Source organism: Pristis pectinata, chromosome 1, assembly GCF_009764475.1.
Source record: "Pristis pectinata isolate sPriPec2 chromosome 1, sPriPec2.1.pri, whole genome shotgun sequence".
Taxonomy (NCBI): Eukaryota; Metazoa; Chordata; class Chondrichthyes; order Rhinopristiformes; family Pristidae; genus Pristis; species Pristis pectinata.
The window spans coordinates 99790666-99810417 of record NC_067405.1 but is presented as its reverse complement, the minus strand read 5'-3'; the positions used below and the strand labels follow the sequence as shown (position 1 = coordinate 99810417).

Below are 19752 nucleotides of genomic sequence, written 5' to 3'. Positions count from 1 at the left end.
TATTTCTAACTGGGAAAATGCAAAAACAAAGCTAATTTCTTCCCTTCTGCATAAAAACAAAATATGAATTTAAATTGAATTCAATTCGTCAGGGCCCATCCATGAAGCAAATCTTTAGCTGCGATAGAAGGACACATCAATTAAAGCAACATAATCTACCTCCTATCATGTTGCATTAAATTACAATGAATTGTTTACTAGCCTTTAAGTGATATTATAAAAATAGGTGGACATTAAATATCATTGGCATATCATACCCATGTCCAAGGTAACAGAGACCAGCTGCACCACATTCTTTTATTTTGTTCTGTCATCTAACAATGTGCAGTAGTAGCTCTGTCTGCAGCTTCTGTGACTGAAACTCAGCCATAACAATTTTAAATATAAGGTTCAATTGGATAAAGTTTTGAGCTGTCCTTACCGTTAAGTTTCTAGTGAAGCAGATGCATGTGAAAACCTTGTGAAGGAGGTTTATAATTGACATGGAGAGCAATCCGGTGACTCATTAATGACAAAGTTTACAGTTTGTGGATGACACAATGGCTTTTAAATAGGAATTGAATTGACGTATGAATTGCAGCCTGATCCCAGTTGCATCACTCTGAACCATTTTTACAGGGTGTCATCCATTCTCACTTGTGGTATTTTGCATTAAAACAAAATATGTTTAATTAATTGTTTTTTATATTTCATGGTGGCACTCCCATGTAATAATCATACTGTAACAGTGCCAAGTATATGCATTTATATAAACAGATCTCTGACAGAGGAATATTTAAGTTAGAAACAACAAATGAAAATTATATAAACATTTTCCAGAACAGGCAGAATTAATGTAGAGAATGGACAAGTTGGCATGAGCAATGTGTTCAAGCTATTTGTTGAGAGGCTTACCTTACTTCTGTTTAAATTAACAAAATAGAATTGAGGAGAACTAGATTTTAAGGAGAATTGAAGGTGAGCGAGCTGTAAACAAAATGAGAGGAGAAGTGGGAATGTAAAATTTCCATCTAGATTCCTTGCATCAAGTGTGTGAATCAGTGAGAATTCTTGTTTATTTTGTATTCAAAGTGGTTATGAATACCACTAAGTTGTTTGAAGGTCTCCAGACCTTCATCAGACGAAGGTAAAAAGCCTGGGAAAGTTCAATTCTGCTTGAAATTATCTTTGAAAAATGAGGAACTGTTTTCCTTGTTAATTCTACAGCTGAGGATGAGTCTTATTACTTAGTTTGTCCTACAAAAGAATTAATGGGAATTGTTGTTGCATCATGCCTGCTGGCAGTCCATTATTCCCGTCCATATGACTGGGCATTCGGTCTTCGGTACCAAGATGCTACTGATGAAGTGTAATTTACAAAATTTCAGTTAGACTTTTAATTTAAAATCTTTTCAGTTCAACAGGATTTCAAAGCACTAATGCAAACACTAAAAAAGAGAACTTGTCTTTTCAGTAACCATTGGTCTTGATGGTCTAATATGTTACAAGGTATATTGCTACAATATTATAAAACATCCTGTAATCCCTCTTGAGCAGTGCCACAGATGAACCTCCCAACATTGTGCAAAAACTTCAGTTTGTTATGATAGAGTTCAATATTCAGATAATACCGCCTAGTTGCATTTATCAGTATTCTGAAATTTTATACCGAGTGCACTCAAGAAGCATTGGGTGATATCTACTGCTTGTGATTTAAGGCAAGATTGTAGGATTTCTTGTTGCTGATACAGCAAGAAGTATGAAAGTTTCAGATATTATGAAGCTTGATGTTTTAATGTTCACATTTTCTTCCAGTTTTCCATATCATGATTACATTTTTTTTGCTGGAGGAAATACTTGTTGCTCCAGTGGTGTTTACTGATCACATGAATTAACCTTTTCTGACAACATAGTTTTTCTACCCACACACAGAAGTGGAAGTTAGTAGAAGTAGTATTTTACACAACCAAGGTTTGTTCTGGATGAACAACTTCAAGGTGGTTACAATTTGCTGTTAAAATAATGGTGAGAGTAGCAACATTTATTGTTGTTCATGTCCAAGTACAACATCAGCTTTAGGTGAGGGCAAACATGTAATTAAATCCGAAAATCATAAAGTGCACCACTCAACCATTGCCTTTGTGAGTACGACATCTCACTGGCTCACCGTTTTTGGTGTGAAGTTGTTGTGCTTGCATGATTTGATGCAAACTGAATTCATCACAGAAAGTAGCATTAAGAGCTTGTTTAAGTTTTCAAATTCCATCCACAGTTAATTAAATCTGGGTCGACTGTTAAGAGTTTCCTTCAACAATACACATAGTTTTATTAGCACCAGTGAACCTCTTTGGGACTAAAATTTACAATTACAACTGTGGAGTTTCATTCCTTCAAGTTTGAATTATTTTGGTTCTTTTAAATATGTGAAATTAAGAATTTAATTGATCCCATTTTTAAACTTTTTCTTCAATCTTTCCCTTAACCTAATCCTTTTCTTTATTTAATTCCTCATTCTGTACCTGACTTGTTAGTGGTGGCACTATATATATATCAGAATATGATTGCTTAAGGAAATACACACTTGCTTTACCTGTACACTCACATCCCAGATCCTTTCACTCCCTTGTTGCAAGTTTCTCACATTTCCACATAAAAATGTAACCATTATCAGATGCTGATAGATACACTCTTGGAGCAATTGATATTCTGTTACTTTTTTAACCTCTGACTGCCTTGTTTCCTTTTCAGGTACGAGATGACAACAAGAGACAGCACCCTTGTTTGGTGAATTTTGATAAGCTACCAGAACAAGAGAGAAACTATAATTTACAAATGTCCCTTGAAACCTTAAAGTAGGTTTAAAATCTTGTACAATATTTAAAATGAGAAGCTATTAATTATATCAGCTTGCCTTTTATTTATATTTAGTTGATGAATTTACAGTGTTCATTACAATGCCTTTACAGGACCCTCCTGGCTTTTGGTTGTCATGTTGTTCACATCAAACCAAAAGCAGAAGAAGATTTACAAAGAATGAAACTTCCCAAAAAGTAAGTTTATTGCAGTCATGAGAATTTTGCTGAGAGGTTTTCTTTAGAGACCAGCATACATGGCCAGTTATTATGATGCTTTACATCTCCCGCTTTCTACTCTTCATAATACTACTCACCTTTACCATTTTTAGACCAATGGGATGCATTTGATTTGCTCTAGCTTTCAGGATCACAGTTTTGTTAAGGTTCTCAAATGATAAGTTTATCTGAATGAATGATTTTGCAAAATATGACTGGGTGGAGATGTGCAAGATAAATTGCAGGATGTAAACATTTCTTACAGTCACAGGTAATCATAATCAAAGCTTTCTATTGAGTTTAAAGTCTTTGCTGAGACGAGTAAAGGGTTCCAGATGCAAGACATTGAAACTAATATTATCTTTCTCTGTTGTATTTTCATAGAAATATTAGCATTGGGTTATATGTATACTTTTTCTCCAGCTCAAATACTACATAGGTTGGCCTTGAACTTCCTGAGCTCCAGGTGGGGGAGAGGGGTTGGGGAGGGAGGAATTAGGGAAGTGCTGGGAAACAGGATCTCTGTCACCTAAGCCCAGGATATATTGGACGGAACCTAATTTCACATAGCTCTTTAAATTCTAGTAGTCAGACTTTGCATCCCAGCCAGAAAGGGGCTCTCAAGGCTGTCAACCCCCTTCCTCTTTCTCTTAGTCCTCTTTATAGCTGTTTGCCTTGCTCTGAGCGATCTCTGCTCATTCTCCCAGTCATGCTCTATTCTAGAGAATGGTCTGCTAGTGCACCCATAACTAGCAGCAACGCACACAAAATGCTGGAGGGACTCAGTGGGTCAGACAGCATCTATGGAGGGAAACATTGACTGTTTATTTCCCTCCATAGATGCTGCCTGACTTGCTGAGTTCTACCAGCATTTTGTGTGTGTTGCTTCAGATTCCAGAATCTTTTGTGTCTCCATAACTAGCAGCAACTGGTTTATGCAGAAAGTTAAAATCACAGTAGAAAGCAAACAATAGAAATTGTCTCATTAGCTGGAATAAATCATTCAGTAACTTTGATTAGCATTGGTGGGAATTCTTCACTGCTGGTTCAATTTGTGTTTAGCCATGCAAGGTTAAACAATATCAGTTGGCGTATTGGGATCCACAGTGGCAGTGCTGGGGTCAAATCAGTGCTGTGGGCTAATGATGCCTTGATCTGCTTGCACTGCAGTCACCCAGGCAACAATGTTGCTTGTGTGTGCACTGATGTCTTTACTAAGATAGCCTCCAGTGGAATTTGCTGTGGAGATGTCCACATGTGTACACACTCCTAACAGATGACACTTGATTCCTTGGTGTTACCTGGAATGTCTGAATAATAGTCACTATCAAGCCCAATTCCAGGCACTGAAACTTTTCAGAGAATATTTTTCCAGTTTTTCTTTAAGCCTGGGGGATCTGGTGAGTGACACCTCAGGTAAGTGCTATAGAAGTGTTTCCGAACCAGGACCATTGAAGTGCCCCTGGCAACAGGACACTTGTGAGTTTGGTTTGTCCCCTTGTCTCTTAGAAGTCACCCTGTAGGAATTTCAGAGCCATTGTCTCCTTGGAATGATTACATTTGGGAGAGCTTGCTCTGTGATGTTAATACTATATTGAGTCGACAGGGAGCTCTATTTGCTGATATGTCCTTTGAAGGAAGCCCTAAACTTAAACTGTCTTGGACTGGATCTGCTTGAGCCTAAAGGAATCATTATTCAGCTGCAGGTATATCTTGTCCAGTTTGGACAGGTGCATGTGGACCCTTGACTGACTGAAATCAGTTAGATAGCTGCTGCTTACCCATGATGTTGTTCATAGTGGGCATTCCTTGATGTTTAAAAATAGAGGAAACAGCAAAGGATTTTTATTGTTTTTTTAAATGAAGCAATGGGTAATTAATTTGGACAGTAAATACTCCCATAGGTTTTAAGTTAAAATAGGGAAATGAAGTATTTCCACTTTTAATCATTCTTTTGATCCTGAGTATGTTTGAGTTTGTAGAAAATTTGACTTTTAAATTTTTATGTTTTTCTTTTAGAGACTAATTGATTAAATACTGCTTATCTTAAAATATTTTTGCATTTTAACTTGTGATTTTATTTATAGAGTCACAGAAACAGGTCCTTTGGCCCATCTAGTCCATGCTGCCTGATCTTCTGCCTCGTGCCATCTACCTGCACCCGGACCATATCCCTTCAAACCCCTCCCATCCATGTACCTATCCAAACTTCTCTTAAATGTTACAACTGAATCTGCATCTACGCATCCGCTGGCAGCTCGTCCCACACTCTCACCACCCTCTGAGTGAAGAACTTTCCCCTCAGATTCCCCTTAAATTTATGTCTTGTTTTTATTGAATTTTAGTTACATGATGTCAAACAGCTATAAGCCTGCCCCACTGGACCTTTCAGATGTCAAACTACACACAGCCCAGGAAGTATTGGTTGACAAACTGGCAGAAAATGCGCACAATGTCTGGGCTAAAGACAGAATCAGGCAAGGATGGACCTACGGCATCCAGCAGGTGACTGAGATTTGTAATAAGTGAAGCTAAATGTGTTCTATGGCCACATAACATCAAATTCTGCTGTAAAAACATTCTGTAAAGCAGGCAGCTTTATTTCAGACCAATTGGGTGTTCCCTTCCTGCAATATGTTCATGCTGGCAAATGCAGGGCATAAAGCTGAACTGAGAACAAATAACACAGAGAGTAGCTTGTAGCTAATATTCATCCTCTGCTTTTACTTTAAATTCTGAGCAATATTTTAAACATTTCAAATATTTTTGTGTGTTGTAGGTTGGTTATATTGTGTATTTAGTGCATGTTAGCACAATGCAGTAAAGCCTCTTTATTGCAAACTTGTATTGCCTAAAAATGTTTTGAATGGCCATCTTAACGTTCAGCTAACTTTACAGTTAATTGGGCCGCTTGAACTTCAGCTAACCTTTCATTTCATTGCCCTTTTCAAAGCTCACCTCACCTTGCAGTTGATTCAAAGTGAAAAACAAGAGCTGGAGGAATTCAGCAGGTCAGGCAGCATCTGTGGAGGGAACTGGACAGTCAACATTTTGGGTTGAGACTTTTCATCTAGACAGAAAGAGTAGAGGAGAGATAGCAGTATGGGGGGGGAGGGGGGAGTCAAGAGCAGGCATATGATAGGTGGATCCAGGTGAGGAGGGGTTGAGTGGCAGATGAAGCCATGTGGAGGAGGGAAGGGTGGGGATAGCAACAGAGGCTGTGTGATGATCAGTGGAGACAATAAAGGTCTACAGATAATGGAACCTGATGAGAAAGGAAGGTGAAATCAAACAGGGGAGGGAACAGTGGGCACATGAGAACAGTGGGGGGAGAGTATGGGGGCCCAGTGGGAGGAGTGTGTGCATGATGGGCAGATGGAGTGGGGGGGGGGTGGGGGGAGGGAAAATAAATTGGCTGATAGGGAATGGAGGGGTGGGGGTGTTTGGAAAGAAGGGTGTGTGTGACAGGACCTGGGTAGATCAGGAGAAAAGGGACACAAGGGGAACAGGTTACCTAAAACTGAAGAATTCAATTTCCACTTGATTGGCCCTCTTGAAGTTCAACTTACTTTTCATTTGACTGGTCCTCTTGAATCTGAGCTAACCTTGCTTTTTACTTGTCCTGTTGAAGCTCAGCCAGTGTTGTCCCTGCATTGGCTTGGCTGTTCCCTTTGGGATGCCAATTGCCAGAGTGTCCCATATTTTGCAATGCCGGATGATGAAGGGTCTTTGACTTGAAACCTTAACTCTAGTTCCCTTTCCACAGATGTTGCCTTACCTCCTCAGTATTTCCAGCATTTTCTGTTTTTACTTAACTTTAGTCATTGGTTTTGTAAGACGACATGCATTCTCTTTGAATTTTAACTGGAAATGCAGGGCAAACCCTGTAAAATTAGGACCCAGAGCATATATGGTGACATTATCTGTCACTTCCTGCAGGACATCAAGAACAAAAGAAACCCTCGACTGGTGCCGTACAGTCTTCTTGACGAGCGAACTAAAAAATCAAATAGAGACAGTTTACGTGAAGCAATTCGCACTTTAATTGGATATGGTTACAACATTGAACCATCAGACCAGGAAACTGGTAAGTACAGCTACTACAGATCAATTCATTAATTTGCAAGGTCAAATTTTTTAAAAAACTGTAAATTCTTAAAGTATTATGATCACTGAAGAAACAGCAACTAAGGTTATTCCAATGATGTATGAAATATTCCTGTGATAAGGTATGCTTGGAGTAGATAATTGTTGACTCTGTTGGATAAATTCTATAAAAATCCATTTTTCTTGATATACTGCTTTGCTCACTGTTTGGCTGAAGTCATGGTCAGTTGTCTCTTTGGGTAATTTTTGCAGCAGCAATTTATGCAGGGAGTTTACCAGTGGACATTCACAAATGATTTTCTTTTTTCCCATGTAAATTGATGAATGGGAAAATACAGAATAACATTCATTTCCAGAAAACAAGCAAGTAATATGCTATGAAAAACACGATGATGCTGGAGGAACTCAGCAGACTGAAAGAAGTCCTGAGGCAGTCCTGAAGAAGGGTCCTGACCCGAAACGTTGACCACTTGCTTTTCTCCACAGATGTTGCCTGGCCTGCTGAGTTCCTCTAGCATCATTGTGTTTTTCATCTAGATTCCAGCATCTGCAGTCCTTTGCTTCTCAAGTAATATGCCATTTTGCAGGGGTGGGGTGGAACTTCTTTTCTGTTTCATAATTGTTTTGACGTTTTTTACTTGTGATGCTATTTCTGCTGCTTTTTATTCAAGGTAAATATAAATTGCACAAAATAACCTGTATCCTCACAAAACCATGATCAAGTGTATTGCTTTAACTGCTGACATTACAGTAACAACATCAATAATGACAGAGAGAATTACTATCACTGATTTATTTGATGGTAGTGTAAGAATTTGAACTAGTGCTGCATCCATAAATTAACTTCTGTGTTTGGCATGGGCTATATATAGCACAGAAGTGACCACATTTTAAAAACTAGACAAATTGGGATTTAGAAAAACAGCAAAGATTACAGCAAAAGCTATAATCTGAATCACCCTCAAATATATTTCCATAGTTGGATTGAAGTAATCTTCCCCTTGCATCACATTTAACAGAATCATGAATTCTAAACCCATTAGCTTTCTTTACAAAGGAAACAAAACTTATTTTTAGAATGTTTCCTTTTTCAAACTCATCACACTTCATAAATTAAAATGTACAATTAGTGTGTCCGTTGTTTATTCAATTGTTTATTTTTCTTATTATTAGCAAGCAAACAAATATATAGAGCTTTTGAGATTTATGTGCTATAGTTATTATATGAAGCAAGAATCCAACCTGGATTGCACAAACCTGTCACTGCTTACTTACCTACAAAGTCTCCAAAGGCCAATGTGACATGCTGCTATCACAGTTGTGGAGTTGCTCACACTAGTCCATCACTGGTTTTCTGTCAGTCATACCATTGTGAATGTTGTTACAATACCTGGGCAGCTTTCCAAACCATAATACATATAACTTGACTGATACTGTACCAAGTCACTGAATGCAGTGATACAACTTTATTCCAGTGCAGCAATGAATTATAATCAATAAATCATATTCAATATTTCACTGTGCATTCTTTGTTCACTGATGTAGATTGTAGTATGATGCAATATAGTAAAATAATTATTCATGTTATTCAGATATTCACCTAAAAAGAATTTTCATGGACTATTGCGCAGAAATATTATAAATCTGAAATTATGCTATACTGTGTGAGAAATGCAAGATTCTTATCATGTCACCAATGGTTTTTATATGTTTTTTCTGATCATATTTCATGTATTCTGAAGACATAGCAGAATATATTAGAAAGTTTGGCCTGATTTCTCATCTTGATTGTTTGTGCTTACTGTTATGCTTCACTTGTGAATCCTCAGGGACAGACTTAAAGCTTAAGGCAGTTAGATGTAAGTTATGGCTCAGATCTTGGTGACTTGGTCCTCCCACTCAGAGGTGCTGTTTGTGGTCTCCCTGTTCCCAAGCTTACCTGGTCCAGATGAAGATGGACAACTTTGCTGGACTGAACCATCCCGGGCTCGGCACTGGCAGAGCCTCTGGCAGCACAGTAAAGAGTGCAGCCCTTAAAACTCTTTGACAGCCTTTGAAGATCAGCAAAGCCCTGCCCCCATCTCTGCCAGCTGTAAAAGTCATGAGTCACTATTAGTAAGGGATAAGTAATAATAATTAAAATTGAAGCTGTTTTCATCTTTTTAAATTGTAAACTAATAATATCTGCAATACTTGTAAATAAAGCTATTAAACTAAAACAAATATTGTTATGGCAATTATCAGCCGGTGAGCCTTACATCAGTGGTCAGGAAATTATGGGAGAAGGTTCTTAGCAATAGAATTTACTCGCATTTGGAAAAAAATTGGTCTTTTTAGAGATAATCATCATGGTTTTGTGCAGGGGAGGTCATGTCTTATGAACCTGATTTAGTTTTTTGAGGAGGTAATGAAGATAATTGATGAGGGTAGGGCAGTAGATGTTGTCTACTTGGATTTTAGTAAAGCATTCAACAAGGTTCTTCATAGTAGACTGATCCAGAAGGTTAAGGCACATAAGATCCACAGTGACTTGGTAAATTGGATTTAAAAATGGCTTGGCTGTAGAAGGCAGAGGGTAGTACTGGAGAGGTGTTATTCTGACTGGAAGTCTGTGACCTGTGGTGTTCCACAGCGATCAGTGCTTGAGCCTTCTGTTGTTTGTGATATATATAGATGACTTGGATGAAAATGTAGATGGGCTGATTAGTAAATTTGCGGATAACACAAAAATTGGTTGATTTGCAGATAGTGAAGAAGGTTGTCAAAAGGATACAGTAGGATATAGAACAGTTGCAGATATGGGTGGAGAAATGGCAGATGGAGTTTAATCCTGGCCAATGTGAGATGTTGCACTTTGGGGGGTGAGTCGGGTTAAATGTAAGAGGAAAGAATACAGTAAATAGAAGAACCCTTGGTACCATTGATGTATAGAGGAATCTTGGGGTGCAAGTCCATAGCTCCCTGAAAGAGAGAAAACAAGTGGATAAAGGTGGTGTATTGCATGCTTGCCTTCATCAGTCAGGGCATTGAGTATAAGAGTCAAGAAGTCATGTTGCAGCTGTATAAAACTTTGGTTAGGGCACATTTGGAGTATTGTGTGCAGTTCTGGTTGTGGAGGAAGGATGTGGAGGCTTTGGAGTGGGTGCAGAAGAGGTTCACCAGGATGTTGCCAGTATCTGCATCTAAGCCTTAACAGTATCTGCATCTAGGCCTTAACAGTATCTGCATCCAAGCCTTAACAGTATCTGCTTAAGTGGCAAAGTTCTGGCAGTTCCAAACATTATCCAGCCTATTGTGCCTCTCTAAACCAAGGGTTTGGCTACTTTGAAGCCCCAAAGAAATCCAAGTCAGCACAAATTTCCTGCCCTTCACTTCCTTTCTGCTGTATTTTTTTCCAGATGGAGCAGAATTATCCTTAGAATGTTAAGGCAGCAGAAGGTGGAAATGATATGCGAATGCATAACATGGTTAAAGCAAACATTAAGGCCAGTTATTTTAGTCACTGTGAAGGTCACTTCTCAGGCACTGATTCACAGCTGTTTGTTAATTGATCTTAAAATCACTTCTTCCATAAATAATTACATTTGGGATGAACAAATGAAGAATGGATGAAAATATTAGGAGGCTTTATTACCGTCTATCATTAAACAGGAACGGATAGAAAGAAGCAAATATAAATATTTTATATAAATATATTGCAAACCAGCATTAAAAGTGTATTTAAACATATTTGAAGAAAGTGAACCCCAAGAACAAAGAATAAAACTGTAAAATATCTTAAGCCAAAATACTGCAGATGCTGGAAAATAAATGTCATAAGAAGTGCAAGTGATGTGAGGAAAATGATTTGTGCAGCAAGTGGATGGTGCTTTGGATGCACTATCAAAGGTGGTGGTGGAGGCAGATTCAATTGTAATGTTCAAAAGGGAGCTGCATAACCATCCTAAAGGAAAGAATTTGGAAAGCTCTGAGGAGCATATGGTGGTCGGGACCAGTTGCATTCCTTGCATGGAAACCTCATGAGGACTTGACAGACTGAATGGAGGCCCCCTCTGCCGTAAACACTCTGATCCTGTGAAAACAGAAATTGCTGGAAGTAATCAGCATTTAAAGAACAAATACATAGTTTAAAACAAAAATATATCTCTAGGTCAGAAAAACCCAATGGGAAAGATGCCCCACCCATGGTAAACAAGAGATGTTCAAGAGCATGTTTGATTAAAGGAATAGGGTCACCAATAAAGAGAAGTATTCCAGAGAACTGTGAAAACTTCAGAGCCTCCTGGAAATAGTGGAGAATAACAGGTCTTGAATCAATGATGTCTTCTAATGTAAGGTCTTCTACCCGTTGTGTTAATTCTTTCCACAGAAGCTGCCTGACCTGCTGAGTGTTTACATTATTTTCTGTGTTTACTTTTGAATCAATGGGAAGCTAGAAGAAATTAGCATTAGTTAAAAATAGTGTTGGAGATATTAATGGGACTGAAAGCCAATAAATCCCAAGACCCTGATAACCTACATCCCAAAGTTTTGAAAGAGGTAGCTGTGGTGATGATGGATGCACTGGTCATCAAATCATAAAATTCCATAGCTTCTTGAATGGTTCTCAGGGAATGGAAGATATCAAATATTACCCCAGTGTTTAAGAAAGGAGGGAGAGAGAAAACATTGAACTACAGACCAGTTAGACTGACATCAGTAAAAGGGAAAATGTGAGAATCTGCTGCTAACCAAGTGGTTACAGGGTATGTAAAAAAAATCATGGGGCAAAGTAAACATGGATTCTTGAGGTTGTACCTGGCAGAATAGATAAGGAGGAACCAGTGGATGTAGTGCAAGTACAGACTTTCTTGTAAAAGGATTAGAGAGGAAGTGTAACGTCATCTTAGTGCAATTATATAGGGCCCTGATGTGACTGCACCCAGTATATTGTGTGACAGGTCTTGTCTCCTTGCAGCAAAAAAGATGCATGTGAAATGGAGGGAGTGCAACAAAGATTCGCTGTATGGATTCTCAGACGTGGGTTTCTCCAATGACAAGAAAGAAAACAGGCTGAGCATAAACTGGAAATGCAAATAATTGCAGATGTTGGAAATCTGAAATAAAAACATAAAATGCCGGAAATACTCAGCATCTGTGGAGAGAGAAATGGAATTAAAGTTTGAGATTAATGATCTTGCATCAGAATTCATAGAGCAGTTCTATATTTTCCTGAGCTTAGAAGAATGAGAGGTGATCTCATTTGAAATGCACAAAATTCTGACAGGGTTGACAGAGTGAGAGCAGCGATGATGTATGACCGCTGGTCATACTATGACCCATTGGTTCCAGATACCCTTGACTGAATGTTTCCTTAAAATGGTGATTTACTTGAAATTTTGTTTTTGTCAGCTCCTTAATGTGAAGTATTTTTTATATTTTAAGCTGGTGAAACTGTGGAAAAAATTGCCGTCGACCGACTCCGTTTCTTCCGAGTGGAGAAGACCTATGCAGTCAAGACGGGAAAGTGGTACTTTGAGTTTGAGGTGGTGACAGCAGGAGAAATGCGTGTTGGCTGGGCAAGGCCAGCATGCAGACCTGACGTAGAACTGGGTTCTGACAGAAATGCCTTTGTTTTTAATGGCTATAAGGTTTGTAACTTTCTGGAGCACACATTGATACTGGTTATATAATGTTACCTATCGACTTGTTTAATATCCAAGCTTTGGTTTAATTTTCAAATACTGAAATGTTTGGAACAGAAGATTCTTTAGCATGGTTCGTTTTTTAAGAATTATTCCCCAAACGTAACCAAGGTCTGTCACATTATTTGTTTACTGGTGTCAAATTTCATTTCAGAGATGCAAATTCCAATTCAAATTCTTGTTGAATAAAATAATATTAAATCTTTCATAAAGTATTGACTGTCAAGGACTAAATATTCAATTACCTATTTAAAGGTTTAGATATTAAAGCATATATTCTCAGCAAGATAAAATTTTGAGTTGAAGTACATTAAATATTCAGTTGACTGTTGAAAAAATTTAGATATTACTTCTTTAAGTAGTGTCATTGACTGCCAAGGAGTAGCTATGCAATTGCCTATTTAATGATTGAAGCATTAAAGCATAGGTTTACAGCAAGATAAAATCCTGACTTGAAGTACACTGATGTGCAGTCGGTGTCTGCCTGATGAGAAAGCTGGTGATGCTACCATAATCAAGGACAATCCCTGGAGATGGAAGTGATGTTGAATTTTAGCAGGCTGCTGCTGCTGAAGAAGAATTTAAAGACCATCAGCAACCTAAAGTGGAAACTCTTCAGCAAAACTGATTTGCATCTGATGTGAAAAACTTGGTTTGCAAATGGTGGCTGTGAGATTTCCAAAGAAAGCTCCCTAGAAAATGCCTGTATCTGTTGGGATTTACACAGTGAAGGGGAGCACTACTTGAGATGTAGAAACCTGGCAATCTGTCCCAAGCCCAACATTCCAGGCATGGCTATGTAATGAGGTGCAGCTCAATGTAGGTGAGCACGTGCAGCCTTGTAATTACACTTAGCCATTGTTTAGATTGGGGGAATTGCTGCCACTCTGCGTGATTTAAAGCCTTTCCATATTGCATCATGTGCTCATGCCAGAAATGATGTAATTGCTGCCTTTCTAGAACGATGATGCATCCATGCACAGCTGACTAACAAATGTTAGTGATATCTTCGGTGCAGATTAGAATGCCCTTTGGCATAAAAGTTAAAGGTATTTGTGCACTGAATACCCTTTGGCAGAGAGATGCTTGTAACTAAAATGGATTGTAAAGTACTTGGGCCAAATTCTGCAGAGCCTTCCTTTTGAAGAGAAACTTCTCCTGAGTCATGTCCAGGTCAGATACTCTGGCTCTGAGTATTGCTAGATGGAAACCGTGTGCTCTCATTGCTTCCTCATTAACATTGAATCCCTTCATTATCTTTTTGTCAAGAACGACAAGCAGAGTGAAATCTCCTTGAAAAGAAATTGGCAACATGCAGGAGACAAAGAAGCAAAAGAAGAATGCCTGAGAAAAATTATTTTTGTCTATACTCTTTGACATTGTCGAAATTCCTTTAGCTTTCTACTCTTTTTATCATAGAACCTAGCAACTATGGATACTATATGCAATGATTGTGAATATTAAAGAATGTACTTTTTTATCATTTAGAAGAACAAGAGATGTCATTGAACATTACAAAATTATTGCAGGGTTCGACAGGCTGAATGCAGGGAAGGTATTTCCCCTGGCTGTGGAGTCTGGAACCAGGGCTCACAGTCACAGAATAAGGGATAAGCCATTTAGGACTGAGATGAGGAGAGGTTTCTTCACACAGGACGGTGAATCTTTAGAACTGTCTACCGTGGAGGGCTGTGGAGGCTCAGTCATTGAGTTCTTTCAAAACAGAGATTGATCAACTTTTGGAAATTAAGGGCATCAATGCAAATGGTGCTCAGGTGGAGGATCTGCCATGAATTTGATGAATGGCAGAGCAGGTTCAAAGGACCAAATCACCACCACCTTCTTCTTTTTCTTAGGCTCTGATGTAATTATATTAATGGAATGTGGGTTGTATGATATTGTTACCACTCTCCTAACATGTTGCCAGTTTTTTCTAGCAACATGTTAGGATATTCCCACCTGCTGCCAGAAATATTGTTACTAATTGGAGCAACATTTGCCTACTCATTTAGACATCATTAAAATGATCACTGAACTGAATTGGAATACAAAGGCTTTTTTTGGCATTGGCATAGTCATATAGAAATTGATGTGTGAGAGTAGAGAGTATTTGTGCAATTCTGATTGAATCTTCATTCTACTTTTTTAATGATGCATTATGGAGTTTGCAATGACAAAAGATGTTGGCTAAAAATCCATGAATCTTTTTATTACATCAAAAGTCTGTTGGTTAGAGATGATGCAGAAATATTATTAAACTCCTTTATTTCTAACTGAACTTAGTAGGATGTTGTGCATAAGTTTTAAGGTATCATTTCTATCCATGCTTATCTCAAACCAATATAATTCATTGGACATTCTGCGGGATAGTGTTGTTGGGAACTCTGGTAATGTGCATCATCTTAGATTGTCCCTTGGGACTGACGGACAACCTAAGAAGGAGATGTATATTACCAGAGTTGATGACTTGCTTCCACTCCAGTGTTATGGGTTCTGAGGTAGATAATGAGGCCAATGTGGGAGTGCACCGACTCTTTCGTAATTGAGGTAGGGGGTGGTGATGGGACGGGAGGGTGAATAATTTACGAGTGGTCAACTCCTTCTGCTGCTTACACAGGCCCTCGGTGTGCTTCCAACATTCCCGGCATTAATGCCCTCATTACACTCAGTTAGCTATGTTGGGTAGGCCACATTGTTTGCATACCCAGCACCAGATTCCTGAAACAGACATGCAATTCCAATTACCAGGTGGACAGAGGGAAAAAAATCCCAGGATGTAATAATCATGTACATGCAATGATGAACTAAAATCCTTATGGGTTCTGCTTATATTTTCCAGGCTCAGTTCTGGCACCAAGGCAGTGTTTATTTTGGCCATACTTGGCAGCCTGGTGATGTGGTTGGTTGCATGATTGATATGAATGACAAATCAATGATATTCACTCTAAATGGAGAACTTCTCATCACTAATAGTGGCTCAGAACTCGCTTTTACGGATTTTGATACTGAAGATGGTAAGTTAACATTTATGCCTGACAATTTCAATTACACAGTAATGGATTATTATGTTGCTGACAAGTTGATTGGAATACCTTATGGCTACATATTAGAGATTAAGTAAAATCAGATGCAAAGAGCCTTTGGAGATACATATGTGGGATTACTACTGCAGTACCTGAAATATGCTATATTATAAAAGTTATTATAATTACTGTTGATTTTACATGGCTGCAGGGGTTTTACTTTAAACAAGCATAGTGCCTGATTCCTCTATTTTGGATAAAATTTGATTCCCATTTACGGAAACTCAAATAAGCCAAAAATTATCTACTGGAAAATGACAGTAAGACAATTAAACATGCTAGAAAATTCAGACTTTTTTGCCTGAGCCCCATGACATAGTGGGTTCACTCCCTAAGTTGGAGCAGTATTCTTGATGCTCCAAAATCTTTCATAATTTATTAGAATTAATGGCTCTAATCACAGAATTTAAAATTGTGAACCACTTAATAGGCACCTCTACTCAGCGCTCCATTGAGAATTACTGATTATGTCCTCTTCATGTGTCTGCTTGTCTCCGACTTCCATGTTTGTGCTTCTGATGTCCTGCTCCACTGAGTACAGCACTGGAGCATTGTTGCGATAACCTGGCCCCTTATCTCTACATCAGCCATGGTAGTGTATGTAGTGAATCCGATTAATTTAAAAGGGTTCACCGGCCCTGAGTATAAATTGCTGGTATGTAACTGCTTATTTTTCTTTATTTTATGGCTTTATTTTTACAATAAAGGTGTAATTAATAGTCTTATACTCTTTCAGCTATTTTTAAACATCACTGATTATTAGAGTCCACTACCTGAGACGTAGCTACCGCCCATATTACGCACTGTTTCACAGAGGGCTCTTGGATATGAAAGGTTAGCTTGGTTGGTCCTCTCTATCCAAATCAGGTTAATTCAAGAGGGCAGTACAGTCAGCGAGTGTGGCCAGTGGATCATATCATGTACCATCCAGCCCAATAAAATCAATGAGCCCATTTATTAATTATCCATTTATCCTAATTTCTCATTGTGCAGCTCTGATATAGTTTTAACTCAAATACATGTTCATACATAATTTTATCAATATTTTGACAAACTAATGCAAAATAAATAATATTTATTTTCCCTTCCATCTTTTTCTAGGTTTAATCCCAATTTGTTGTCTGGGCTTGTCTCAGATAGGTCGAATGAATTTTGGAAAGGATGCAACCACTTTCAAGTATTACACAATGTGTGGTTTACAAGAGGGTTTTGAACCTTTTGCAGTGAACATGAACCGTGATATAGCCATGTGGTTCAGTAAACGCCTACCTCAGTTTGTCCCTGTACCAAAAGATCACAACCATATTGAGGTAAGATATATTTTCTCATTAACTTGTATTCTGAAGATATCATCTGCAAGGCCCGTGTCATAGCATTTTCACAATAAGATGGCACTATGGTATATATTCCAAGATCCATCAGAACATCAGGGAATCTGATAATCTTGTTTTAAATAAAAAAACATTGGTCACCATAAACAAATGGTTCTAAATAAAAATCACGCAATCCATCTGCATTATTCCAGTCACCACCAGGATTTCATGCATTTGAATTGCTCCTTTACATTGAAGCAGTGGCCCTGATTATGCGGCTTTCCTATGACAACTGCAGTGGAAAATAATTAAACAGTGTCTTGTGAAGTAAATAGAATACAAATAGGTGTCAATTGACTGGAAGAATTCAAATATTGGAAATATGTTTGTTCCTTTTCACATTTCAAAATGTTAGTTTATGACTGCAACACTTTTTAAAAGCCTGAAACTTCAACAGTTAGAAGCCTATAATATCTTAGGTAGACTTCACCTTGCATATCATTTTTCCATGTTCTGTTTGGCTTTATCTTAAATTAAAGGAACAGCTGAAAATAACATATAATTGTATTATTTATTTCCAGTTATGCAGTATTAAGTAGTCTGATAATTGAGAATATTATGTAGGAATATTAATGGATTCAGTCTGCAGCTTTAAAATATTGTAATAATAGGGGCAATTATAATCACAGGTGAGTCATGCATTATAAGGGTTTGTATTGCTAGAAAATGGTCCCTATCATGTTTATCCGTCAAAAAATGCAAGTTGAAAACAAATATATCTTGTGTTTATGTATATACTTTATTTACATAAATCCCATGAGAGCAAATTTAATTCCATATCTCAAATTTTTGACGAGTGATTTGTGAATTCTGTAAGGGCAAACTTCCGTTACCTGAATGGCAGTAACATGGGAGTCACCTGTATTATGAACAAAGGTCAATATAAAGAAATGATCCTTCAGGAAAGGTGCAACTACCTTGCACCTTTTACTTGTGGCATTGTTTACCTAACCATTAAGTCCTTCTTATTAAGCTTCCTGAAGCCACAAGAGACTGCTGTAATCTAGAGCAAAAAACAAACTGCTGGAGGAAGTTAGCAGGTCATACAGCATCTGTGGAGGCAAAGGACAGTCAACATTTCAGATCGAGACCCTGCACACTGGGGTTGGGTGGAAAGGTTAGCAGATGGGGGGCAATGGTAATGAGGATCTATGGCCTGTCAGTGTGACTGCCAAAGGGAAAGTGGGCTATTTCATTAACATCCTCACTTCCAACTTCCATGGAGCAATCATGGCTGATCCCACCTTCTGTGAAGCCCAAAGGCCCTTTCTCCATATGTCCGTCTGGCCATTTTCCACTTCAAAGACCAGCCTTCCATTTTCACTCCCACCCGATTGCTGGGACCTTTTGCATCTCTGGCTGCAACCCCCTGCATGACTTTTCCATCAAGCAGTCAGCCAGGCCTGTTGCTGTCTGTGAATGGAACAAAAGGGTTATGAGGCCAGCAGGACATCTGCTTTCTTGGTCCTGCTGAGTTTTTCATCTTTGTAGCCTCCCCCATAATCTCTCTCTGTAATCTCTCGTGTGGGACCTGGCACCACACGTCCCTTGCACCTCCAGATAGCCAAGTTCAATTCTTCTCTTGGGTGTTATCTAGATGGAGTTTGCACATTTTCCCTGTGACTGCATGGGTTTCCCTGGGTTCTCTTATTTCCTCCTATTTCCCAAAGACATGTGGGATGGCAGATTAATTGGCCACTGTAAATGTGGTAAAAGGGGTAAAGGATGGGGCAGTTGATGGGAATAGCATAGGTGGGTGCTTGATGGCTGGCACAGACTCAGTGAGCCAAAGACCCTGTTTCTGTTCTGTATGACTCTGTCAGAACTTAGGAGCTGATTGTGGCTCAATTCCAATTTCTGACATCACTGGCAATCGTGTTAATGCAAATCCAAATTTCATTACATGCCATAAAGTGTACAATACAGCTAATTTATATCAATGATCACCTTCTGTATTAGCATTGTAGCCATCATCTTTTAATTGTGAATACGTTGACTACATATTTATATAAACTCCGAAGTGATGAATACTAATAAAACTTATGTGGAACTTTATGCAGAAAATAAATGTCCAACTAAAATTAGAATCTTAATTTCCAGGTAACAAGAATTGATGGGACTATAGACAGCCCACCCTGTTTAAAAGTCACCCATAAAACCTTTGGCACTCAGAATTGCATGACTGAAATGACATACTACCGTTTGAGTATGCCTATTGAGTTTTATTCGACGTATAAACATGATAGTGTTCCACATACGGCTGATGATGATGGACCTCATACTGCGGATACTTTGTTAGGAAAGACTAAATTAAGGTCAGTTCACTTCACTTATTTGACTATATTTACTTGCTACATGAACAAGTAGGCTTTTGAGTGTATATAAAAATATATATGCACCGATAATCACAATATAGAAATTAACGTCAGAGTTTTAAAAGAGAGCTTACCTTGCA

General features: G+C 38.3%; 1 protein-coding gene across 1 annotated transcript in view; it reads left to right on the top strand.

Moving 5' to 3' along the window:
• ryr3 (ryanodine receptor 3) overlaps nucleotides 1-19752 on the top strand; it is a 266715-nt gene that overhangs the window by 59695 nt on the left and 187268 nt on the right. The window contains 8 exon segments of the mRNA XM_052015084.1: nucleotides 2728-2831; nucleotides 2946-3029; nucleotides 5396-5555; nucleotides 6990-7137; nucleotides 12582-12787; nucleotides 15681-15855; nucleotides 17026-17234; nucleotides 19398-19612. Of these exon segments, the coding sequence (XP_051871044.1) occupies nucleotides 2728-2831; nucleotides 2946-3029; nucleotides 5396-5555; nucleotides 6990-7137; nucleotides 12582-12787; nucleotides 15681-15855; nucleotides 17026-17234; nucleotides 19398-19612 (1301 nt within the window).